The sequence below is a fragment of the Parasteatoda tepidariorum genome, chromosome 1 (genome assembly GCF_043381705.1).
Source record: "Parasteatoda tepidariorum isolate YZ-2023 chromosome 1, CAS_Ptep_4.0, whole genome shotgun sequence".
Lineage (NCBI taxonomy): Eukaryota > Metazoa > Arthropoda > Arachnida > Araneae > Theridiidae > Parasteatoda > Parasteatoda tepidariorum.
Genome location: NC_092204.1, coordinates 4777814 through 4798819, shown reverse-complemented (window position 1 = coordinate 4798819; position 21006 = coordinate 4777814). Strand labels below are relative to the sequence as shown.

Here is a 21006-nt window from a genome sequence, read left to right as displayed (position 1 = left end):
TTACAAATGAAAGAGATGCCAAGTATAAATATTCTAATATTTTGTAAATAAAATATAATAATAAATATTCTAATAATTAAAAAAAAAGAATTTTTAAACATAAATGTGATCGATGATTTCTCAAAACATCTGGACTTCGGATTTCTGGTAACTTTCGAATCGCGGTTAGTGAAAATTCCGAAAATCCAGATTTTTTCCGGACCACAATCATCTCTGTATTAAATAGCTAAAACAACTACAAAATTTTACAGATGTAGTTGGTACTCTATTTATGTCGCATTAGAGCTGTACAATATTATCTGTAGTTCTTCCTTGAGGATGCTCCGAAGACACGCCATCCAAATTTCGATCTTAAGTAGTAGGAATCAATGATGATAATAAAGAATTTAAAAAATTTCCAATTGAAGTACAAATTTTTTTTTTTTTTTAAATCTACTTTTGCACAAATAACTTTAATTTACCTCCTACCTGTACAAATTTCATCTTCACACATGAACTCAAAGGAGAAATTTAAATAAATGTTAAGTAGCTATAGCAATTACAATTGCTTTCGTTACAATTGCTCGTTCGAATTAAACAGGATTCCCACTCAATTTCAGAAAAAAAATTCCCTTAATTTTTCAGGTATACCAGATAAATTTCAATGAAAATTTAGATCCTATTTTCAGCAGAAAAAGTGTTTCTTTTATTTGTAACGTAAATATTAGATTTTTTGGGTAAAAAAATATTATTAAATGAGGAAAGGAGCATTTCAGTTTGACTAAAATGTGAAATTTTTATAACAAATAATTGTAATAGATGTTAGAATTATTTAACTTGAATTTCAATAACTGATTAATGGTACTGACAATTTTGAGATTAGTTATTTTCCAGGTATGATATAGGAATATTCTAGGCTTTTTGTAAAAAAATTGCAACTTTTCCTGATATTTGGAGTTAAAATAAAATTCTCTGATAATTCCAGGTTTCCCCTGTTTTCCTTGCCCCGTGGAAACCTTGTTAAAAGGTTCCAGAAGATAGGCAGAAATGATTCCTTCCAGAGTTTTCAAAACAAAAATTTAAATAATTCATAAAATATAAGTAGTATGTTACATTACAAAGAATGAAGTTAAGTTCATTTAATAAGTTTCTCAAAATGCATAGTTAGTAAAAGTTTTCAAACTTAAATGTGGTACAATTATAAACCTATCTTTTCTTTTAAACAATAAACAAAATACAGATAACTGTAAAGACACAATTAAGGAAAGAAATAAACATTGAACATTTATTATAATTTTTATCATTTGAAATTACGTTTAAAAAATTAATATGAAGTCCCATCACCCTTATCAATTAGAAATGGTAAATTATCTTCAAATTCAATCTATAACATTTACAAAAAGAATTAGAAAGCACAAGAAGAGCAGGCAAATTTTAATTTACAAATTTGACTAAAATAAAGGAATTTGATTAACACATTGTCTTCATTAACATATTATAACTTCTGATACCTAAAAAATACAGGTGTGGCTATTAAATATTAATTATTAAAAAATACCTATACCAGTTAAAACTTCTATTTACAATAAAAATTAAATAAATAAAACATTTTCTACTATTTAGAAAAAGAAACTTACAAAAAATAATTTTACTTGCCTCTCAGCATTGCATATCTCATGGTAACCTTTACAAGAAACTTAGTGATAATATTAAGATCCCATAGCTTCATTTATTAGAAAATAATATGCCATTTTCATAACTACAGGGATGAGATTGGGCAAAAGGCAAGAAAGCTGAATTTTCAAGCGAGTAAATCTTATGTGATTTATAGCAAAAATACCAGTAACATATTCGCATCCAGTTTCGCTGATGTTGTAATGCCGACATATAGCAATAATCGTCGATAGAAAAACTGCCACCTTTATAGTAACTAATTCAAGGGGAAAAAAACTTACTTTATACATGAATCTTGATAAAGGATTTTAAAATCGCGTGAATACAAATAGCGATCTTGGATTTTAAAATCGTGTGAACATAAACCACGATATTGAAATCAAGTGAATGAAACTCGATATTGGATTTTAAAAATGTGAAAATACAAATCATGAGGGGTAATTTTCAGATCGTGTAAATACGAATTATGATGCATAATTTCTAAATGGCGTGAATACATATCCAAAGCAAAAATTTTAAATCATGTGTAAATACGAAAATAGATGTTGGATATTATAACCGCAAAAAAGAATCACGACATTGGATAAACTCGAGTGAATATAAATCATTACATAAAATTTTAAAAACGCCTCAATACAAATCGCGATATTAGATTTTTAAATCTCGTAAATAAGAATTGAATTGAATGATATAGAAATCGCGTGAATAAGAATCATAACCAGCAACTTTTAAATCAGGTAAATACGAAAATTGATGTTTGATATTAAAATGCAGCGACGTCTGGATAACGAAAATACGATCTAGCGGACGGGTAAAATTGAGGAAAAATCTTATTTTCTGATCGTAAAAGCTAATAGCTGAAATGAGTAGACATGCGAAACTGTCGGCAGCTACGTAGTTTGAATTTTCAATTTATCCTTTGATATATTATATCTATATATCAAATCGGAAATAAATATAATTATTTTATTTCAAAGGCAGAATTTTCAGAAAAAGCGGTATATTTATTAAAAAAAGTTAAAATTTTAAGAGAATCACAGTTTTTGATTTAAAAAAAAAAAAAACGAAATTTGAGAGACAAAAGCGAAAAAGGCGGAAATCCGCTAAAATGTGGAAAAATGTCATCCCTGTAACTATTAAGATCTCAATATAAAATAGGATACAATTTTAATATAAATTAGGATACAATTTTAAGGCCAAAATTTTACAATAGCAAATTATTTTTCAATATATGAGAAAAAATATATGGAAATTAATTTACTAGTCATAAATGATTTTTATTTGCAGTGACAATTTCTGAAAATATTTTCGTATTTTTTTTATATTTTGTGTTGATTTTTAATATAATTTCTAATTTTCACAAATCATCTCTAAATTCTCACAAAACAGGTACCTCCAAAAAACAAAAAAAATAACTAGGCAGACCCCTGATAACACCACATTTCAAACATGGACAAATGTGCAAAAACAATTGGACCAGACGAGAGATGGAATGGAAAATATTTGAATTGAATCATGGCTTACCATAACCATGTGTTTTATCATCTTTATATTTCATTTGATAACGGGGAGAAGGGTTGAGATTTGATAGGTAAGTTTTTCTCATATCCCAGATCTTCACGACACTGTAATGAAATAAATAGTTTTTAAGGTCAAAAATATATAAACAAACTTTTTTTATGCACTTATTTTATATGAGACACAATAGTTATACCTATCAGTTGAACCAGTTGATGCCAAATTAATGCTGTCTTGGAATGCAACTGCAGACACGCTATTACTTAATTTTTTACTCTAAAGAAAAGGGAATACAATTAATTAACACAAAAAAAAATTTCTTAACAAAAAAATTCAGTGAAACCAGTAAAGTTGACCACAAGTGGGACAACACTTTGATGGTCTTCTTGTAGGGTTTCTACTTTAATTTTTTTTTTTTTAAATAGTAGCTTTAGTAGCCTTATATAAAAATTAGTAACCAAAATAGTCTCCCCAGTGGTCAGGAAAACTACATTATTTTTGTAGTTGTAGTAAATTACAACTACAAAAGTTTTGTAGTTGTAGTTAACAACAACTAGGAAATAAGTGGTGTTAGTTAACTTTTTTTTAATAGCAATGAAAAATAATATGCTCAAGTACAGTGGTCGGAAAAACTTAATTATTTTTGTAGTTTACTACAATTACTTTGTTACAAATGTGGTGAACTACATCTACATTTTTTTAATGTAGTGACTACAACTACTTTGTAATTGTAGTAACTACTTTAAAGAGAACTTTGGAGAACTTAATTTACACCTATTTTCAAAAGGGATTTGAAAAAGAAATTTGCTTGGATTAAATATAAGAGAATTAGAATAAAAATAGATAAAAAATATATTTATGTTTACATCAGCAAGTTTACTTGCCAACAATTTTTTTCGAAATTGTTCATTTAACCTTCAACTGTTTATTCCTTTGTCTACAGCAAATATTTAATTTAAAACGAACTTTGGCACGGTAAAAAATGACACCATTTCTTCTAAAAACTTCGAGAATGATTTCTCGCATTAGGCCAACCAGTGGTCGGAAAAACTACATTATTTTTGCAGTTTGTTCCAATAGTTTATTGCAAATGTAGTTAGCTACAACTACAACGATTTTTTTTAAAATATAGGAACTACAAACTACTTTCGAAATGTAGTCACTATTTCACAACTTTAAGGATCCGAACTTTGCTCGAGATTAATTTACATCTATGTTCAAAATGGTTTTGAATAAAAGATTGGCTTACATTAAACATAAAAATTCATTTAGAAATATTTATTTATGTTTACATGAACCAGTTTGTTATTCTAAAACAATTTTTTCAAAGTTGTTCATTTATTCAACGTTTTATGTTCTTCGTGAGAGCGAATATTTAATTTAAGAAGTGCTAAGAAATTATCAAATACTTGCAGTTTTATTTGTTTAGTGCTCTTTTATTTCTTTGAAGAAATTGAATACATAGAAAATATGTTTCCCTCCTTTGAAATAATATCAATGTATCAGGAGTATACATTCACATGTAAAAGTGTGACTTAAATGATTAATTATCAATTTTTTCTAATAGTAAGATTTAATATTTGTTATACGTAATTCTAAATACGTAATTCCACTTTACTCTCAGCTGCAGTTACAGGGACATTTCATTGCCTCTCTTGACGGACCCGCAAAGTATTTTTATCCATCAAATTCAAAAAATTATTTCAATTAGAGATGTGTTTCTTTGCTAAACTGACATTAAAAGTTTGCTAACATTTACTTAACTAACATTAAGAGTAGTGGACATGAACCCAGTGGCCGAATTTTTTCAAGCTATCAGTGACAAAACTAATATATTTCAAGCACTAATATCTTTCTGCAAGATACCTTTAATAATAACTAACATGTATGTTACTAATTTAACATATCAAAAGCGATGTGTTTAAGTATAATTTTTTTTAAAATTGAACATGTAATAAGTTTTTATTCTAATATTATGGGTGATATTATCACATCTTGTTGGGGGAGAAAACATACTAAGTATTTCCATCTTCGCATTTTGTAAATAATCACCACAATAAAGTAATTAAAAATCATGAAAACCGTTGTTGAAAAAAAAAAAAGATCGACTCCTCAAAAAGGGGTAACTCAAGTGCATAATAAATAATTGTAATATCACATAAAAAATATCGGATTTAAAAACTGTTGAGAAATAAATAGTAATAACAGTCAAGCATTTGATAGAATCATTGCCTTAAAAAGTAAATACTCAAAAACACGATTCCAATGACTATCTAAATGCATGATTCAAACATGTGCAAACTTCAGTAGAAAAGAAAACTAAAATTATTTACTTTTTAGAAGAAAAATCTTTCTTCAGGAACTCTGTAACATTCTGCGATAATGTTTCCATGATTTTGCCACGGGGGACATGACTACATTAGTTTCACTACTTGCAGTTTATTACTGCAGACCACTGGTCTCCAATAAGATGCCATTTTTATTCGTGTAATAGTGTTGTGAATGATTTTTACAATGAACCGACAAACTTCAAAAGCAAAACTATGTTTTTTCCTCCTTATAAAAGTATCACAATTAAAATAAAAAGGAAATTAAATAGAGATACATTTTTAAAGTTCAAGGTAATTAAATTGATTTTGATTCTGAAAAACCACTGTAAATTAAACAGGTGATTAAAATAAACAATTGATCTAGATTCAAAATAAAGATTAATCGTACTATAAAAATTTTTAAAAAATTAAGTGTTTAACAACTTTAAAGATTTTTTAAGAAGTTTTCAAATATTAATAATTTTTTCCCTACATGTAGTCTGTTTGAGTTTACTAATATTATAACTTTAAAGTAAAAAGTTAGTGCTCATTAATAAATGCTAAATAACATTAGATTTTTATAATAAGTAGATTAATTAAAAACCAAGTATACATAATTATGAAAAAATACATAGCTTTAAAAAAATTTCTATGAAATGATTTTAGATAATTTTATCTTTAAACAAGATATTCAATAAACTGAATATAATATAAGTTCATAAAATTAACTAGATATGAGCATACAAATTAATTTAGTAAAATAAGGATTTGAAATAAAGCATGAAAAAGAAAGCGGATTTTTTTTAACGTATCGGAAAGAAAGGAAAAAGGTCAAAAGATTTATCGTTTTTTAAATTATATATGAAGAAACATGACCTAAATTTGCAAGAAATCTCCACTTTTTAAAAAATAGTTGTTTTGGGACGCTTTTTTGCTCATAAAAGTTACCATTGCCACCCAACGACAAAAAATTAGCAAGCCGTTGCTTTTTAGTTGCCATTGGAGGCTTTAATTTAGAGAAATGGTCACAAATAAAAGAAATAATTTTCATTTGCCAGTTTGGTACATCAAAAGCAATTTAAACAAATGATCAACTTAATAGGTTTCACTTAACATAATCGAATTTTTCATTATGAACATTTATAAATACTAAACAATTTTCTATTTGAATTACATTATAGATTGAATAACATACTTCCTTATACCTTAATTAAAAATTATTCTCAGAGTTGGCAAGGTTTAGGGCAGAATGGATTAATCCACGGTTTAAACCGTCCTGTCCAAAACCCTTTTATTTAAAATATGTCACAATTTAAGATAAATATTGTGAAAAATAAAAGGTTAGTTTATGAACAAGAAACAAAATGAAGACAAGTTTTTGTTTCATTAAAAAATTAAATTATTATTTTTAATATTGCATTTATTAATCCATGCAAAAACGTAATTTATCAAAGCATATTCATTCATATTTAAGGGATAAGGTATTCACTTTTGTTGTTCAATGAATTGTGGAGCTTCGAAATTTATAAATCTTTTCCTATTATATTATTTTCCATTAATAAGTTAAAGTTAATTGTATTAAAAGTAACAAATACTTATTAATATATGTTAAATACTATTATGAGTACAATTGTTACACATATAGAATTTTTATCTATTACCAATGTTCAAGGTTTCGGACACTTTAAGGCAGTTTAGGAGAGTTTTAGTTAATTTAGGACAGTTTAAGACAGTAAAACTCATGTGTCCTGTCCAGACCCAGTTAGCATTCAAAACCTGATTTATTTTGGATTCTTTCAAGAAAAAATAAGCACATTTTAAGTACTTTTTAAGCACTTAAGAAATATTTTTAAGCACTATATTCATTAACAAAGTGCAAAATAATTTTCAAAGACTTCACAAGATCATGATAAAATAACTAGTTTCTGACAAGGAACTCTTTTCTTGATTATATAAGCCCCCATAAAAAGTTCCAAAAGTTTTGATTTGATTTCAGAGGGTGTAAAATGAAGCCATAATTGAGAATATCTGGCTAAATTTAGCAGAGTTGCACATGAGAGTGCTAGAATCTCACTAAATGCAGCACATGCGGACTGGCAAGTATTTCATCATGTAAAATTATTGGCACTTTCCTATGATACGACCGACGGTACGACAAAATGGATTGTGGTTGAATGAATAGTGAAAAAGTTGAATAGAACAATGTAAAAACCAAGCTTTTTCATAAGCAGCGAAAATCCACATGGTAAAGGGGAAAAAATCTAATTTTTGAAAAGGGAAAATTAAGCACTTTTTTAAAAAACAACACTGAAAAAAGCATCTTTAACCTTCCGTTAGTCGTGCACTTGTTTTCGACATGGTTAATCGCGTTGCACCTATGAGGTGTTTCTGATTTCTTGAAAGCCAAATGAAATTTAGTCTAGTTTAAATAGTTAATTGTTACCAATTTAAGANCGACCGACGGTACGACAAAATGGATTGTGGTTGAATGAACAGTGAAAAAGTCGAATAGAACAATGTAAAAACCAAGCTTTTTCATAAGTGGCGAAAATCGACATGGTAAAGGGAAAAAAATCTAATTTTCGAAAAGGGAAAATTAAGCACTTTTTTAAAAAACAACACTGGAAAAAGCATCTTTAAGCATTTTTTAAAAACACTAAGAGCCATGATCATATATTGAATAGCATACTTTTTATATTCTTATTAAAAAGTATTCTGGATTGCAATCCAAGAGTGAGAATAAATTCTTTAAAGCAATGGTTACAAGATATCTATGATTTTCAAATGCGTATATAATGACACAAAAGACGAAGTATACTTACAAAAGGAAACTTGGATTTGTTGGCATCTTTCCTTCTGTGAGCAGATTGTATTTGGATAGATGGTTTGTACACAGCATTTCCATCTAAGAAAAAAATTTACAACTTTATCTTAAGAGGACACCATACTGCAAAAGATCTAATAATATGAATAAATCTAATAGTATGAATTATAATTAATACTTCTATTTTTAAAGGAAAAAAAATCAAATTTTGAGATTTGGTTAACATAAAGCCTGAAAAGGACGCCATGCCGCTTTTCTCCCTCATTACTAATTCAAAGTGTAGAAAAAGTGAGTTCAGACAAAACTAGAGTAAGCCATGAAGTTTTAAATACTGAAAGTAAAATTTTAAAATATAGAAATGAAAATAAATTATTACATGATAACTCAATATTACACAACCAAGAAGGTTTCTTCCAATAATTTATTTGCTTTTTAATATTTTGAAGTATTTTTTTCAGTATTTAAAACTTTATGGCTTACCCCAGATTTGCTGAACTTACTTTTTCTTCCCATTAAATTTTAAATTAGTAATGAAGGAGAAAGAAAATTTGCAACAAAATTTTTCTTCTATGGTATGGCGTCCTCTTAGGCATTTTTATTAAAGAATAAAGAATGAACATACATAAAATTATTAAACTATTTTGCTTTAATGAGGAAGTAAAAAACTTCATACTGTTAAAAATCATAATTAAGCAATAAGTTTTGTACATTTAATTTTTATGTTTATAATTTAATGAATGAAGAGTTGCCAAATGTATATACACCTAAACTTTTATTATTGTTAGAGTCTACAACCTGCAAACAAGGGGGCCAAATGCAGGCTTTCGCCTTGAAAAAATCCACATAACTAGGATAAGAAGAAATTATAACTTAAACATTCCAAAGTGAAGATGTACTATTTCAAGATGTAAAAGGAATTAAATTATTCACCATTTTTTTTGAATAAATTACATAAACCAAAACAAGTTTAGAACAATTTTAATTCAAAATTTTTTTTCTTCAAAAAAACAAGAACATTCCAAAATAAAGATGTGCTATTTCAAGATGTCAAGATATCAAAAGAATTAAATCATTCATCCCTTTTTTTAAAAAATAAATTACTTAAACCATAACATATTTAGAACAGGGTTGGGGTTTTGGACGTCCTAAACTGATTTTGGACAGGACACGTGGGTTTTACTGTCTTAAACTGGATAAAACTGTCCAAAACCTTGAACTTTGGTAAAAGGTAAAAATTCTATAGGTGTAGCCATTGTACACATAATTACATGTATCAAAAAATATTTGATATTTTTCATACAATTCATTTTAACTTAATAAAGGAAAATAATATCATATAATAGGAAAAGGTTTATAATTTTTGAAGCTCCACAATTCATTGAACAACAAAAGTGAAAACCAAATCCTTTAATTATAAATATGCTTTTAATACTGATAAATAATGTTTTTGCATAAGGATAAATAATGCAATATTAAAAAATATTTTTTTTTAAAATACTAAATTTGTTTAAAANTTAAAAAATAATTTTTTTTTTTTTTAAATACTAAATTTGTTTAAAAATTAACCTTTTATTTTTCACAATATTTTTTTTTTTAAATTTTATAATTTCTGCATCACAGGATGATAAAAAAGATATCTATTTAAAAAAAAATATTGTTTTCCAACATAAATATATTACTTTAAATTGGAAATACAAAATAACTGAAAAATGTATTAACAGTTTTGAAGGGCATAACATCAGTTTCAGTTACTGACACTGGTGATGTATCACCACTATGCTAAAAGCATCAAACATGAATGAAATAAAAGTATTCTTGTATAGCATTATAGATAAATAAACCTGTTTATGACTCAGCAAGCACTTAGTCTTTAATAGTTTAACTTTAAACAAGGTCAAACTTCAGTCATGTACTAGTGAATGAGAGGACCAATTGAACTTGATTACTGATTAATTTTCTTTTGTTTAATGTTTAAATTGAAGAGTCAAACAATATTAATAAAACATTATACTTTTAAAAACAAATATTCTCTAGCAGATTTAATTATCAATATGTTACTAGTTCTATGTTTATTTTACCTTTTAAATATTGTTCAGATAAAATTGTGACATAATTTGAGTAAAAGGGTTTTGGACAGTTTAAGACAGGACGGTTTAAACCGTGGATTAATCCATTCTGTCCTAAACCTTGCCAACCCTGGTTGAGAACAATTGTAAATCAAAAAATTTTATTCAAAAGACAAAGATATAAATTATGTACAGTTAAACTTATAAAACAAATTTTCCCACATAAAAAAACAAGCTCTTAAAATTAAATTGCAAAACATTCAATTTTAGAAAGCCTTTAAAGGTATTTCAATTCAAAAATATTATACAACATAGTTCATCTACAGAAAGAACACCCCTCGCCATGAAGTCTAAGGTTGTCGTCTGCTGCTATGGAAATAAGAAATAGCCCATTTTAAAGGGGGCTTCTTTCTCCCGACTCCCCTTTTCTCACCGATCCGAGTCAAATCCTGTCTTAAATAATGACTGAACACCCCTACTCGAAATGGTTAAACCTTGTAACCATAGTCACCGCTACTACTCCAGATGAATGGCTAGGGGAGTTCTTTAAATAGACAAACTGTAGGATGCTTTTTCTCTTTTGTTTACCAACTGCTTGTTTTTGAGATTATATAATTTTTAGTTACTATAAAAACTAATTAAATATTTTTCTCTAAAATGATCATTTAGAATTGTGTGAAAAGTGTTTCGCAACCAAAAATAAAAACTGACAAGAACAAACTTAATTTTACACTCTCTGTTTTAAGCTCACAAACTTTGGGCCTTCTGCCAAGTTCGAATTCAAAAATTTATGTATTTTTCTGATTCAAATGAAACATTTTAAGTTGTATTGTTTTATCTGGCAATATTAAAATTAAAAATTTAACTTGCTTTTCGCAAACAGAATTTTATTTAAACTTTAAAATATGATTTAATATATTACATTCCAGAATGACCAAAAATTTATAAAAGAAACACAAATGATTTTAACTAATTTAATGATTTTATCGAAGTTGTATTGCTTCATCTGGCAATATTAAAATTAAAAATGCAACTTGCTTTTCTTTACAGAATTTTATTTAAGCTTTGAAATATGATTTAATATACTACATTCCAGAATGACCAAAAATTTATAAAAGAAACACAAATGATTTTAACTAATTTAATGATTTTATCTCAGTTGTACTGTTTTTCTGGCAATGTTAAAATTAAAAATTGAACTTGCTCTTCACAAACAGAATTTTATTTAAGTTTTAAAATATGATTGAATACATTAAATTGTTGAATGACCAAAAATTTATAAAAGGAACACAAATGATTTTATCAAATTTAGTAAACAAAGATAAAATTAAAAAATATCTTTTTATATTTACTGTTGGAAAAATTACTAAAAAGTTAACTGTATATTAAAAATTGGAGAAAAAAAATGTAATATGGGGACATAAAAAAAAATCAGGAACTATTCTGTAATTTCCGAAAATCTGCACAAATTATGCAAAGTCAATAGTAATTGGCTTTTCTACATATTTCTGTGAAAAAAAAATCATCTTGGTACAAGTATAATGAAGAATCACAAATATAATAATCTTGGTACACAAATACATACTAAAAATAATGATACTTACATGAGTTATCCCTGACGTCCCACACACAAATAGTACCATCTCTTGAGCCAGTAGCAAACATAGCTGGGAAAAAAATTTCCATAAATAGGAATTAATTTTATGTAAAATAATTATTTAATTGATAAATTGAAAATAAATAGGAATAGCCTAATGCCACTCATGGGTGCATAGCCAAATCTTTCAACGAAAAATTAACACTTTTTAAGTACACTTCTTAAGCATTAAAAAAATATTTTTAAGCGCTATATACATCAACAAAATGCAAAATAATTTTCAAAGACTTTACATGATCATGATAAAATAACTAGTGTCTGACAAAGAACTGTTTTCTTGATTATATTAGCCAACCCTGAATTCATACAAATATACACATATTTTAGGATGTATATGAATTATTGCTTATGTCTATGCAAACTAAAAGGGGAATATTTAAATTTAAAAAATTTTAAGTACCTTGTGGTTTTTTATAATCCTGATTTTTTGATATATTTACCATAAGCAATTGATTAATAAATTTTTGACACGCTTGATCTACAAGGATTTTATTGTAAATCAGTGGTTTTTCAGCAGTTATTGTAATTTATTTCTACTTTGTTCATAAAATCTTCAGATTTTTCATAAAAAGTTATTGTTAATTAGCGACGTTCAATAAGTAGATAAATTTTTAACTCGCCGTTTAGCGGATATGTTATCGACTGTAAACAGTTAGGATTGAAGAATCCAGGTTTCGTTAATAGAAAATATTTAAAACATGCTAATCTCAAGTCGATAATTTTCTTTGTGAATCCACATAAATTTGTTTATCACTTTTTTTACAGTATTGCTAATGAGTTTTATATGATACTTAAAACTCTAATTTAATTAAGAAAATAAAAAAAGTATAATGTATGAATATTTCAAGCAACAAATTTCCTGTCCATATATACAATTTTGGCCACATGCTGTAGTGAACCCAAATTTTAAATAATTTGGTACAATTGGGTACTTGTACTTCAAGAAGACCACACATGTGATATCAGCTCCAGCTAATCTTCATCAGCAAAATGGCGTATTAAAGTTGCGCTAAGTTTCTCTACATAAGTTAAAATTCTAATTATCAATAAATTAACTAAATAGAGAGCCGTATATCGCAGATGGAATTAGCTGAAATATATTTCCTTTTCGTCTACATCTTTAACTTAAATTTATTATTTATGTATTTTATTGTAACAGTTATATATTTTTGTTTTCTGCACCAGGAAACTTCGGTGCATAATTAGTTTGTTTATGTTCAACATGGCTTCATACCTGTCTTTGTGTAAATATATAGCGAAAGAATTGAAATCTTTGAAAAAGAATGTAGAATGTGTCACTTGAGAGAACTGATACTTGACGGTCTTGGCTTACTCGAAATAGAATGGAAACATACCAGCCAACATTGGAGAAATAAAATAATGGAGATTTTACTAGTAACATTTCTTAGGCTACGAGTAAAGTTTAGCGTAGTAAAAAATATATGATAGACCCACATTACGTCACTTGTAGGTATACCATTATGTAAGCATTCGTAAAAATAATGAAATGCATTTTTAAAATTTAAATAATTCACAAAAGCTAAAAACATAACACCATATCATACCATTATCATTAGGGCATACATCTACAGATTTAATGGATCCGGTGTGTCTTTTAAAAGTTCCTATATTCTTTAGTGTATTCATATCCCAAAGACATGCCCTGTGGTCACCAGACACTGTGATGAGGTGATAATCATCAGAGAGCCAACAAATATCATAGATTGCATTATGATGGGCAGTGAATGCTAAAGAACAACAACAAAAAAATTCTTTTAACATGCTCCAATGCAAATATTTGTATATTTGGTGTGTGTATGTATGTATATATATATATATATATATAATAAATAAATAAATACAAGAAAACACGAAGAAAGTTAAGAAAAACAATAAGTCCCATTTAATGTGCTTAAGCTGCAAGTAATTTATTTGTTGTTATTTTTATAAAAAAAATTTTGAGTGCTATTCACACTATTGTATTAACATATTTTGCTTCGGCTTTATTGATACAATATCAGAAAGCACTCTGTTTCTCGGATATAATCGTGTGGGCTGAAGAAAAATTATATCTTTTTTTTTCCGGTTTTTTAAATAAAATTTCACCTTTTTTTTCTTTTTTTTTAACTGTTGTTTGTTATTTTTTTACTTATTATTTCCCCCCTTTTTTTCATNAAATATGGAGAAACAAGTAATTTTAAAAAAAATTCTAAGTCAATTGCTACTTAGGTTAACAAAGAAAAATTCTCTTTCAGTTATTAAATAATAACTGTTTTTCCCCTTTTAAAACTAAAAATTTAATTTAATTAATAAATTAATATTTGGAAAAACTATATAAACATCAAGTGTCATCAACTACATATTTAATTTGAACTTGAATGGACGAATAAAAAGTATTTTATTAACAATTGAAAATTTGAACAAGATAATAGGGAGAATGTGAACTAATAGTAGGAATTGAAGATAAAGTAAAAAGATAAATATTGTTTTTGTTTTAAAATTTTTTAGATAAATTGTGTAAACTTAGAAGCAAAAGCGTCACAAATAACTATGTTTAATAAGCAATTTAACATATAATTAGAAGGGGCAGCAAGTGCATAAAATAAAAAAATTCTTTATTTTTTGCAAAATTACATTAAAAAAATAAAAAAATGTCAGATAGCATGTTTTACGACCCACATTTGAAGAAATGTATAAGCAATTCAAAATGTCTCAAACATTTTATTTCTTACACTTCACAATATTTTCATCCTTGCAGGTGTCAATCAACATAACATCTCCATCTTCATTAGCAACAGCCAGTAAATCAAAATTTTTATCTGCAAAAATAAGGAAAATAATCAAATGAGCCTTAAAGATACATCATATGGCGAGTGATTCTAAAATCATGAGACAACTTCGGAGAAGAGGTATGGCACAGCAAAATAGAAAATATTCTTTCACTTTTGCCCATCAAGCCAGTCATCAGTGCCTGATTTATCATAAGCCCTGAGAAAACTAGAGCTAGCCCCCTCCCCCATTTTAGGGTGGGGAGGGGCACTCTAAATGTTACAAATAATTTCTTTTTGTTTTTTCCTTAAGAGGACGCCATGCCACGGAAGAAATTTTTCATCGCAATTTCTCTTTCTCCTTCATTACTAATTTAAAAGAAAGAAAAAGTAAGTTCAGGCTGTCAATTGTGTCAGCTAGAAAACCATGGAAGTCCGAGGTTTGGGTTGAAGGCCGGAGGTAAGAAGATCAAACAGTGTAGTTCCTACGCGGAAGGATACTTGCGGACGAACACTACTGATAACCACTGCTGAGAGTGAACAGTCTTCTATTAACANAATCTGACTTTTTGATAAAAAAGCTGAAATTTAAGAGATAAAAGTGAAAAAAGCGGAAATCCGCTAAAAAACGGAAAAATCTCATCCCTGTCTTTTGCAATCAGAGTTGCTGCAGTTTCAGGAATCTCGTCCCGATACTGTGTTTTCCCCACTTTCAGAGGAGATGCTGGCTATTGACCAGTTAATTGTTCTTAATAGCCACTTATAAAATGTTTTTATGAATAACCTTTTCTAAGGTTTGTTTGTTGTTAGATTGTAAGCTTTATATTTAAGATGTTCTAGTGTACTAGTATTTTTATTTGACATTTTCCAAGCTATCACTAATCAACACAGGCAAATCAAGAGCAAGTCATGAAGTTCCAATTGCTGAAAAAAATACTTCAAATTATTAAAATGCAAACAAATTATTAGAAGAGAACTTCTCCGTTGCGTAATCCTAAGTTATCATCTCATAACTTATTTTCATTTGTATATTTTAGTAATTTCTTTTCAGTATTTGAAACTTCATGGCTTACTCTAGGTTTGTTTGAACTCACTTTTTCTACACTTTAAATTAGTAATGAAGAAGAATTTGTGACGAAAATTTTCTTCTGCGGTAAGGCATCCTCTTAAGAATTGTCTATTAGAGTATGAGCTAACAAAAATTTACAAATATATTGTAATTTACATCTATTATAATTAATTTAAAAACACTTCATAATTAAACAACATGTAAATTTAGTTTAAAGTAATGACATGGGGCCACAAAAGTTCTGTGCTTAAGGTCCCCGTATTCTAGATCGGGCCCAGCCAGTACTTGTTCTTTCTTATTCATTTTTTTTGCAACAATAATTTTTTATTTCATTTTTTACTTTCACAAGGAAAGGTAAAAAAAAAATTGTTAGCAATTTTTTTTAAAAATTAAAACAAAAATTTCTTCAGTACTGTCTGAATTTCACCTGAACCTCACTCGCGCGATCAGACATATTCCACACTCCTGTTCTTTTGATGTACATGTACCCTGCCTCCCCTCCGAGTTTGTATTGCAGTGACACAGCAACATTGCTGTAGAACGTTCGAGTTCTTGCAGAAAGATTTTTCTTTTGAAAGTAAAATAAAAAAGATACTTTTCTTCTCTATAGAAATTTACACACAATATTTGTATCAGGCAATTAGGAAACCACTTTTTGATGTGCTCAATTAACACCGATAGTATTGTAATTCGATGTAATGCTTTGATTGTATTTTTGGCAGTTATTGCTATTGATTTCTTCATAGTTTTCAAACCCGATATTTTTTTATACAATACTTTTTATTACAACAACATAATCTTGAAACGAAACACCCATTTGAGGAGTCCAATTCGTGTAATTTTGTCGATCTTTTTTTCGGCAATTACTACTACATTCATGATTTTAAATTTTTTTCTTTATTATGATGATTATTTACAAAATGCAAAAAAGGAAATAATTTGTGTGCCGCCCCTCCCTAACAAAATGCGAGAATATCACCCATAATATTAGAATAAAAAATTATTGCATGTTCATGTAAAAAATAAAATATACAGTTTTTATTCTTCTGTAAACACAGAGCTTTTGTTATTTTAAATTAGAAACTTATATGTTTGTTATTTATAAAAATAACATGCAGAAAGATATTAGTGCTAGGGAGTGTTGTGGTAGATAGCACAAAAAATTCTGCCAGAGGGGTTTGTTCTATGATCTTAGAATCATTCTGTATAAAGCTTAGATGACTACTTAACTCTCATTACCTTTACGAAACTTGCTTGCAAACGGCGGCACAAGTCCAGTCTAAAACAAAACAAAAAAAGAAGTTTCAAAGCATAACAAAAACAAACATGTAAGCTTTTCAGACAGTAACAACATTCAAGGTGGTATAAAATATGTTCAATAATAATTGGAATGGATTTATTGCTGAGTTTACAGTACAGTTTCTTAAGCAACAGGAAAAAGCAACACTACACTTAAGAGCCATTTTTGAAAAGCAATATTGCAGCATAGTTTTATTGTCGGTTAGCAAGAACGCATTGACTGGTAACTTGTATTCGTTCACATGAGTGTTGGGGTATTTGGGCCTGCCCTAATCCCTCAGTCCAACTGTTAAAATTATTTATAAAAATGAATACTAAATAAAAATTGTCCTCTCAATATAAAGGATTGCCTGCTGTCCAATTATCATTTACTTTTATCAGTTTACAACTGAAGCTATATTTATGATCATTCAAAAATATAAAAAAAAGGATCGTATCTTTGTCTACAAGAAAAATGATTTTTTAATGTCTTTCCCATAACAACTCATCGATTTCTCAGTCTTAATACAAAAGCAATATCAAGATCATACTACACCATAAGGCACAAAATACTTTTTAATAGCATAGTGGGGCTTTCAAGAGAACTCCTCCAGACACCTGTCTCACGTCTTGGCGGGAACTATGGTTAGGAAGAAAGATCACTTCGAATATGGGTGAATATCTTTGTCTTAATCTTAGCATAGGTCGTCGTAAGTAACCCAATCGACACCATCCTTCCTCCATTTCCCTCCCATTAGAAATGTGCTCTAGCTTGTTACCATAGCGGCAGACAGTCCCAGAATTTCAGTTTGGAGGAGTTCTCCTCAAAGCCACACAATAAATATACATTTTATTTGAGGCTTAAGATGTTATTTATCCTTTTATTTGAAATAAACCTAAAAAGGAAAAAGAAAGTTTTTTTTTTCTTTTAGCCTTGGTTTATTAGTTTAAGGTCGCACAAGACTATGCTACATATTTAGAAATCTATTTTTATGAATACCATCATTCATACAAAGCACTGCTTACAATTTAAAAAAATATCCATGAGCAAACAAGAATATTTACAAAACAATAAATAAAGTAAACACATACTTCTCCATAGCTTTCATAAACGTCTTTTTCTTGACAAGCAAGCCTCTGTATTACGCTGTCTAAATTAGGTACAGAAGCTAAAAATAAAGAATTATAACAAATTGGTTAAAAATGAAATTTTGTTATTACAGGGTTCCCACTCTTTAAACAATTAAACAAAGCAAAAATTAAGGATTTTTTCCAAAAATTAAGGACCTTAAAAATAGTATAATTGTCTATCATCGAATATACCACCAGTGACAGTGACAATTATTTACATTTCTTAAAAAAAAATCAACAAATAAAAAAAATTAATAAATTTTTTTTAATTATAATGTAAGTAATGATATAATTGTACAGTAGGGAACCGATTATCCGGAACGATCGGGACCATCGCTATTCCGGATAACTGATTTTTCCGGTTTTCTGAATCACTACAAATACACAAATGATTATTTCCAAAATGATGATAAGGTGAACATCTTTCAAAAAAGAAAGAAAAATCCTAAAATCTTATGAGGAAAAAAAAAATTATTTTTTTTTAAATCCCGGGAAAATGTATCGAATTTCGTTCCGGTTTTTTGGTTTTCCGGTTTTCTGATTTCCGGATAACGGGTTCTGTACTGTATTAATTAACAGGGTTCATTAAAGTAGGGCCAGGCAATTTTGGCAAGCCCGGATTAGATTTTTTTTTAAAAATATTTTGAGATTGTTAAATGGTAACATCTGTGAAACTAATCCGTATTCCATTTTTAATGATTTCATTGAAATTAAATAGTAAAATTAAGTACAGAAATTAAGATTTGCAAATTTTTTCATACATTAAAAAAGGGTAATAAAGAAATTATTGAAACAAGTTTTAATATTTCGCTGCTAGACATGCATCACATATTCAGTTCTGGGTCAATCATGCTAAATATTTAGTTATGCCTAAAAGAAAAAGCCACACATTTTGTCTCTCTAAAATGCTGTACGCCGAATGCATGGTCTCATTCTAGGAGTTAAAAGAATTAAATTTTTTTTAAAATATTTTTGTAAGGTGGAAAAAAATCTTTCCTATCAAGTAGTAATACTGAAAAATTAAGGACTTATAAAAACATTGTACTAAAATTAAGTAGTATTTTAAAGGGCCCTCATTTTCCAAAATAAAAATTAAGCAGTTTTTAAGGACCGTGGAAACCCTGTATTAAGAGTATTAGAGAACGCTCTTAACTATAAAGTGTAAGCATTTGCCTCAATCTTTGTAGCCGCCTTTTTACGCAGCAAGCTATTCTTATACAAGGGACATTTTCGTATTGTGATCTGTCGTGCCAACTACAATCGCCAAGGTGCCAAATACATTTCAAACTTGCAAATTTTTTTATAAAAAACATGTAGATGGGGGGGGGGGGGGCTACGAGTTATACCTTTAGAGTTGGTCCTTTTCTGTGATGTTTTTGTTTTAGTTTCTTGCCGGCCACTGCCCGGAAGTTTCTAAAACTTGGCGATTATTCTGCCGCAGATCACGATAAGGAAATCTNCAAAATATTTTGAAAATTGTAGAATTCGCGCTCTTCCTTCCAGGAACAAATGTAGCAACAGAACATGTTTTTTCTGGTATCAATAAAATATGGACAACTGAAACAACGCAGTTGAACATTAAAACTTTAAAAATCTATTTTAAGTGTAAAATATAATTTGACCAATTCATGTGAAATATTTCACGACATTTTAATAAATGATCCGAATCTATTGCTAAGTATTCACTCAGATCAAAAATATGACCGTGAAAGAAAATCATACTTTTTTTTAAATAAAAAATTTAATTTGATTAAAAATCATGATGTTCAAATTATTATTTTTTACAAATAGTTCTATAGTTACCAATAATTAATAATAAATACATTTTTGTATAAGTATATGAATGTATACAATAAAATATATACTATAACTAAATTTTAATTCTCATTTCATCCCATTAGTCCCGCTTTGTCTCAATGAAAATGTGGTCACTTTAATCTAGTACAACTTTTTTAAAAGTACCTACTATACAAGTTTTCATTATAAAAATACTATAGAGTCGGAAGATTAGAAGTGGGTGACAAATTTATACATAGAAAAAAGATATTAAATAAAGATACAGCTTCGTGACAACAGTAAAAACAAAATCCTAAAAAAATCAGAGATTGATCAACATTAAAAATCAGATCAGTTTGTTAAAAAAATCAGTACCTTGCAGCTGTTTAAGGTTAGATGGGTAAACATTTCGTGTATTTCCTAATTCACGGCTAGGAAAAAAATTTAAAAGATGCATATTGTGTATTAAAGTTGAATAATCGCAAACAGAAATAAAAATTACTTCTTTACAGTCTTTTTGTTTTGTTTAGTAACTGAATTATCGCGCTAGTTTATGTGCGGTTGCCGCTAAAAACTATATTCGCGATCACAATGCTCGAGTACGCCATCTGGGGAATTTACGGGTTCCATGTCTTAAACTTCCCCCCTCCTATGGCAAGGATGATCCAGTTCAGCCTTGCCTTGTTCAGCATACATTTTTAGTTTATTACAGAAGTTCTATATAATGGCAGCTTACGTGCAGTAAATTAAACTTGTTAATTTTCTCAATTTCGTCCTTTTTTTCTTTTCTTCTGAATTAGTAATTTCCTTTTGTATGGCAGTATAGTTTGTAATAATATAATACCTGACCGATTTTTAATATTATTGGTTAATAATAAGGGGAGATATGGGGCCCTATATCTATGCAGTATATGAGCAAAAATTTCTCCCTTTTCACGCTTTAAAACGCAATTAGAA

The 21006-nt window shown here is 28.2% G+C and overlaps 1 protein-coding gene across 4 annotated transcripts in view; it reads right to left on the bottom strand.

Annotated features, from left to right (window-relative positions):
* Positions 1 to 20626, bottom strand: part of LOC107450413 (WD40 domain-containing protein denticleless) — a 42399-nt gene extending 21773 nt beyond the window's left edge. For all 4 annotated transcript variants that reach the window (XM_043055934.2, XM_043055937.2, XM_043055936.2 and 1 more), the window contains exons 1-9: positions 20425 to 20626; positions 18235 to 18311; positions 17104 to 17143; positions 14760 to 14846; positions 13593 to 13775; positions 11975 to 12037; positions 8303 to 8385; positions 3368 to 3447; positions 3178 to 3278 (exon numbers count right to left, since the gene is read on the bottom strand). In XM_043055934.2, the coding sequence (XP_042911868.1) occupies positions 3178 to 3278; positions 3368 to 3447; positions 8303 to 8385; positions 11975 to 12037; positions 13593 to 13775; positions 14760 to 14846; positions 17104 to 17143; positions 18235 to 18311; positions 20425 to 20506 (796 nt within the window). In that variant the 5' untranslated portion in view covers positions 20507 to 20626. The remainder of the gene's footprint in view (positions 1 to 3177; positions 3279 to 3367; positions 3448 to 8302; positions 8386 to 11974; positions 12038 to 13592; positions 13776 to 14759; positions 14847 to 17103; positions 17144 to 18234; positions 18312 to 20424) is intronic.
* Between the last annotated feature and the right edge of the window lie 380 nt (positions 20627 to 21006).